Raw genomic sequence first — 6,695 nt, 5'->3', positions numbered from 1 at the left:
GCAAAGCTCTAGACGAAATGTTATTTTCCAAAATCGTTTAAAATGGAACACGACTTCACGAATCATGATTATCCAATTATACGTTAAAGTATTGCGGGCAGTTAAATCCCATGTAACGAATTAAACTTACACCAGAACAAGATTATCCCACAACATGCATTCAACAAGATCTAAAATATGAGAATGCTTTGTATAAATGTGTCTTGTTCTGATAAAACTGGGCTTAATTCATGTGCGTAAAGTGTCGTCCCAGATTAGCCTGTGCAGTCCGCACAGGCTAATCAGGGACGACACTTTCCGCTTTAATGGTATTTTTAGTTTCAAGGAAGTCCCTCCTTACCGAAAATCAAGTTTAGGCGGAAAGTGTCGTCCCTGATTAGCCTGTGCGGACTGCACAGGCTAATCTGGGACGACACTTTACGCACATGAATTAAGCCCAGTTTTCTCAGAACAAGACACAAATGAGTACAATAGGACTATTCCACAAAGTCAACAGTGTCGATAATACAGATTACCAGTAGACCTAAGTAGTCCACTCATTAGTGTCGATAATACAGATTACCAGTAGACCTAAGTAGCCCACTCGTTTCGAATTATGTAAGTTCATACTACGTTTAGTAGCTATATTGTTTAAGTATATATATGCCTACAATCTGTGCCATGACAATATATTGTACGGCTTATGTACGTTACATATATATGTTACGAAAGCACACGATCGGCCAATCTAGATGGGAGTTATCATACATCGACTACCTGATGTGATCCATGAAAACTTTTAGCCATTCTATTTTCAATTGGATCTCGGCATCTTAAACAAACATCATCAGACAGCATCATTGCTGTAAAATGACTCCATCTTCGTCGTTTCGGATCTGTATCTGTTTATAGCCGAACGAGACCTCTTACATTTTACTACATTTAGAACCTCCTTGCGAAACCTTTCTCCTGCAAAGAGGTAGATATAGAAATTCATAAAGAAATGAGTTAGTCCAATGTTGTATATTACTGTCCTTGCACGATAATATTGGAAATGAACTTGCCAGTTGTTATCCGTTTCAATAGATGTCAGATGTTTTAGATTTCCGGGCGGAAAATAATCATACAACGCGTACACGATTGACACTGGAAGGGTTGTTAGTATTAGAAAGAATGACACTGCGAGCAACATCGTGGTCGTGGCGTTTGTTCTGAATAAAATCCTGTTCAATGTCAACGCCACTTTTCTTGACTTCTGAATTTCACAAATAACAAGTATATTGAGAAGCAATATAAGGAGGGGCACACATAGGAACATTAACATTTCTGTTCCCCATGTCCATTTTTCCCATAACTCGTCAGTGTTATTTGCTCTTATGCACTGACCTATTGTGCTGTCGTAGGACCAGAAGTATCCTTGAATTCCACAAAGACCCAAACTCGTTAGCGCGATGCAATAACTCGTACAAACGGCTCTCTTTACAGTACAATACAGCCGTCTACGCAATGGAAATTTTATTGCAATGTATCGCTCTGTCGTGAACGCAAGCGTTAATAATGGCGACATGTACTGGGCTGCTAGATATAAGACCGTAAATCCTTCGCAAATGACAGGAACATTGAGAACATACACACTCCACTCTGTATGAAGGCTGTACGGTAAGTCCAACGACAGAAAAAGCAGATCTGACACCGCCAAAGTGGCTAGATATACGCCGGAACTTTGAAGCATTGGCTTCCTTATCCAAACCAGAAAAGTCAAAATGTTACCCGGGTATCCCAAAAGGTACATCACAATTCTCATGTATTTGGATGAGGAATTAAAAGCTGGAAGGTACTTGTTGTAGAAGCTGTTTTCGTCGGTAATGTAAATGCCATTTGTTCCGTTCTCGTCACTGCTTGTATTGCAGGAGGTCTGAAACGTCATGAAATGAGAGTATATATGTGTCGGGTTCTGAGAAAACTGGACATAATGCATGTGCGTAAAGTGTCGTCCCAAATTAGCCTGTGCAGTCCGCACAGACTAATCAGGGACGACACTTTCCGCTTTTTGGGTATTTTTAGTTTCAAGGAAGTCCCTCCTTACCGAAAATCAAGTTTAGGCGGAAAGTGTCGTCCCTGATTAGCCTGTGCGGATTGCACAGGCTAATCTGGGATGACACTTTACGCAAATGCATTATGCCCCGTTTTCTCAGAACACGACACATATGTTAAATCACACAAAAGTCCTTCAGTAACTGATACAATATAAGTTTTGATACGCATACATCGTTTAATTAATATTACATCAGTATTACATGAATCGGATAAAGCTGCATTTTTTACGATTAATAATATATGTCAAATGTATAACAAACAATGTTTAATATATATTTAGAACTAGTCTTATCTTATAGAGAAAAGTACAGTTTTCGTTACAGTTATATGATACATGCTTTGTTGTGTTTACACTATTAGCACTCCTGTACTACTTGAACCTGGAGTAAGAATGTTAATTCTTCGCGTATAGTGTATGGGGAGTTAAATTGTGGTATGTTCTCATTTAGGTCATGTATGAATATATTTAGTTAATTAAGAGAGGCCAAGGCACCGAACGTTGTGGAACCTGTTCAAAATGCTATTTTATGACTGCTTTTAACAACAATGCCAGCGAAAATAGGTAAAGTTGTTAGTATATAAACTTACAAACAGTAATGAATCTGACATATAACATGTGTGAACAATATATAATATGTTATTGTAAACCAAAGCGCATAGGACTGTCATAATATAGGACTGTCATAATATAGGACTGTCATAATATACAATCATCCTATGTGTTGTTCGTTCGTTTAAAAATATTTCCCTCTGTGAAAATGCAATAATCTTAAACATAATTAAAGTTCAATTCTCTTAAAGATATAAAAATAACTTGAAACTCAAGCATTATAATATATGTGAACGATATGTACAACCAGATGTTCAATATACAGATGTCTCTCAACGCAGTAGATTTTTTTCTCGATAAACATACATTAACAACGTGTGCGGACAACGTATTCGAATGCGTCAAATATTTGATTTTAGCTCGAATGAATCATGTACATGTATATTTCTGTACATATAAACACCTTACGAAAGTTAAATATGACAATGTACAATTTATTTATATTAATGTATTTGCACATAAAATCAGCCATTTAATATGTTAAGTAAAACGTGGATGTCACGCGGTGATGTATATTAGGTGTTTGTGTTCATAACCTTTACGAGATTGTTTTAGTGACGTATAACATGTCCAATATCAAAATAAAATGTAAGTGTAAGTATTTTTTTTTCTTAAAATAAGACTTAGAAATACTCGACGCCATCGGTTTTGGAATATCTATCATGTAAAACCCGTTTGAAAAAAAAGAAAAACATCACAGTTTAAGCAGCGTTAAGTAGTATAATTGTTTAAAATATTACGTTTATTTTATACTTAACTTATCAATGTACTAAGCAATATACCAAAATGTCGATTTTAAATAAATTTATTTATAACCGTCTACGCATTATTTGTGCGTGTATCCATTTTTAATGAATTTTCGTTTTATAACATGTAAGTTGTTTAATATGTTACATGTTTAGTACGCAGTGGCTGAGTTTATGTGCCGTTCGAATCACGTCAGTAATGCGAAAGCAAAATGCATCGTTACTTTAAATGCATGTATGCAATTTTATTCTCAACTGGACATAAATATGCCGAATATATATATGTAAAATGTTAATGATAACCCAAAACAAAAAGGTGTACGAAAAGACATTAAATGGTATACTCACCATAGTTAAATGTAATTCCATATTTGTTTTAATTGGTAGAACATACTCTGTAGTATTTTCAATTATCAATTATTTTTATTTTTCGTTAATTTTCCTTTTGACACTGCAGTATCTTCAGTCAGTACATTCATAGCACAGAGTATCAAAATATATCACTAGCCAGATACAAGTTCCAAGCCGGCTACACTCAAAAAACTGTGCCCACGTTTATTTGGGCAAGTTATCTACCTATAGAAAGCGAAGGTAACAAAACATGATAGCTCCATATCACTTTCATTTGATGCTACCTGACCGCTCTATTTACACTGACCATGCCAGTGGTTGCAAGCGATAAACCGATATGCTCATAAGCGAACCCCATCTTTCAACAGGTCTCTTTTCGGTACATCATCCCAATAAAAACCGTCCACGCTTTAATTACGCCGCTTGAAGTGAACTGTATTGGATGTACATCGTATTTTCAGAAGCACAACCATGCTTACAACTTGCATTAGCCCGGGCGTTCACGGATAAGATTGCTATCTTATCACATCAAGAAGTTGCATGGTTACATACTGTAAAAATTATCATTAATAAGCAATTATTATATTCGAAACTTCATACAAATATGTTGAAATGCGTATATTATGATTAAAAAAAGTGCCGGATTCGGAAAATGAACGACGGCATTTACATCATCAAAACTTATATTCGAAGATCACTATATAAAGCACTACCTTGAATGCACAGCGATATGTTCATATTCAGTTTATTATGAAAAACGATGAGTTCATAAAACTTACCAATCTAACATAGTCATGAAGGTCTAATAACTACTGTGTCAACTCATGAATTGTTGAATTGATGCAAAAGTAACAAAAGAAAACACAAACATATGTCACAACATTACGACAATAGAATGCGAATGTAGTAATCCGCTTACGTATTGTAATCCTGTGCAAATTACTGTATGAACCAATGATTAACCATTGTCTGTGATATTGCGCGCGCAAGTTCTCGATTTAGAATCCAATACTAAAATGAAAACATTGATTATGTAAAAAAAATAAAATCATCGAAACACGCAAGTATGCAAACTTCAATATTTTTGTTGAGAGCAAAAAGGTAAAAAGGATTAAGTGCTTAATGTTTTCAATATTGAAAATCTTCACTATTGAATTACTTTATCGTGCACAAATACATAAGCGTATTTCTTGTGTGTTTTTTAAGTTTATCGGTGCATCCCTAACGTCGCGGAATAATAAATTACGGATGTGATAATTTAAAGGGAGACCACCTTTTCAGATGACAAAAATCATACATGACCCGTAATTACTCGAAGCTTTCGGACATTCTTAATTGTTAGCCAAAATAATAATTTTATTTGATTATGCTATTGTACCAGATTTCTGCACTGTTGCGATTATTTGGGGACAATAATTAATGCATTTTAATACCAAAGTAAGGTCATTCAACATGAAAAACAAATTCTTTCAGACAATGCAACATAACGTGTGCGTTATTTGGTAAATAACTATATAAACCGGTTATTGACACGACGTGACTCAACTGCCTTAACTAAACCACATATACCAATAACTATACGGCGTGTTATTTTTGAAGCACGAGCAATTATTCGTGGAATTAGTTGACGTAATACACATCGCATACCCATATCAGATCGTTAATTCAATGTTGTATGTTTCAAACGCCTGCAGTTTTTTATTATTTGTTTGTATCTAAATTTTCGGACACGAACACATTGAATAATTTTAGTGTAATACCATTAAGAATTAATACAGTATGTCTAAAATTAACTTTTTTGTATTTTATTACACTACTGTCAAAACATTTACGATTCAATTTGCCGCGTAAAGCATTCTCAATTTTTAATTCTAAAATACCAGCTGGGAACCTAATTCGCTATGACAGAGGCGTATCCTGAAAATTTTCAGAGGGGGGGCTCAACAGGGGAGGGTGCGGGAGGGGTGTCCCCTTCCGTCGTCGAACTTTTTTTGAAATTGCACCTTAAAATGATGCGATTTCATGCTATCTTATCAGCATTTTGCATGATAAAAATGCATGTAAAACAAATAAGAACTTGAGTTCACACATCTAGTGTGACAGACACACGGACAGACAGACACACAGGGGTAAATCAAATGTCTCTCAAACCACTAAAGTGGTGGGAGACATTATCTTGATCCATAACTTTTTTAACAGAGTTAGATGGGTGGACCTCCTATTTAACCTTGTTGGATATCCTACTAGGTCAACTTAGGTACAACATTAAAATGTTTATGTCCATGTCCCTATGAATGGAAAGCAGGCACACAGCGGAAAACCTGTCCTGACACATTGGTGATCTTAGATTTGTCTTAAGAAGTCCTTGGGCACTGATACTCCTTTCACACTCGCATGATGTGACAGGGAACACACATGATATGGACAAAACAGTGTAAATGATGGGTTATAGCTGGGAATCACAATGTGCAACACAGCCCTGAAGGGTAGTAGGTGGAATGGGTACACCCTTCCACCTAGCCTGCTATATAAAGTGCATCTCAGCAGGCAGGGACTGAGGGGAAGGGAGATCATCATTGAACCATTCAAGGTCACTAGCACTGACAGGAGAGGAGCACATTTGTTCAGGTATAAACTACAATCCCATGGATGCCTTAGTATGCAAATAACTGAATTGGGTGTCCATTTCGTTCACAAAAGTGTCAACAAAGGGAGTCGTTAGGTTTCTTGTGTAGTTTAATTCGGGTGTTGCTGCCTCGATGTTGTCACGCTTTTAGAAAATGATTTAGCTTCATATAGCAAAGTAATTCTTCAATTTTGAGTCTTTTTTAATTTCAAAAACTATGGATGAACATCAAAGCAGTAAGCCCGATTTGTAAAAAATAAAAATTAAAAAAAAATAAAAAAAATAA

General features: G+C 35.8%; 1 protein-coding gene across 1 annotated transcript; it reads right to left on the bottom strand.

Annotated features, from left to right (window-relative positions):
* Nucleotides 1-802: 802 nt before the first annotated feature.
* On the bottom strand, nt 803-1,906 carry LOC127878494 (C-C chemokine receptor type 2-like). Its single transcript, XM_052425022.1, has one exon. The coding sequence runs from the start codon at nt 1,904-1,906 to the stop codon at nt 827-829; it is 1,080 nt and encodes a 359-aa protein (XP_052280982.1). The 3' UTR covers nt 803-826.
* Between the last annotated feature and the right edge of the window lie 4,789 nt (nt 1,907-6,695).

Source organism: Dreissena polymorpha, chromosome 4 (assembly GCF_020536995.1).
Source record: "Dreissena polymorpha isolate Duluth1 chromosome 4, UMN_Dpol_1.0, whole genome shotgun sequence".
NCBI classification, from domain to species: domain Eukaryota; kingdom Metazoa; phylum Mollusca; class Bivalvia; order Myida; family Dreissenidae; genus Dreissena; species Dreissena polymorpha.
This window is presented reverse-complemented; position numbering and strand designations above follow the sequence as displayed.

Bases quoted from the DNA above. Each gene is read 5' to 3' on its own strand.
- LOC127878494 (XM_052425022.1), bottom strand. From the start codon at position 1,906: ATGACGTTTCAGACCTCCTGCAATACAAGCAGTGACGAGAACGGAACA.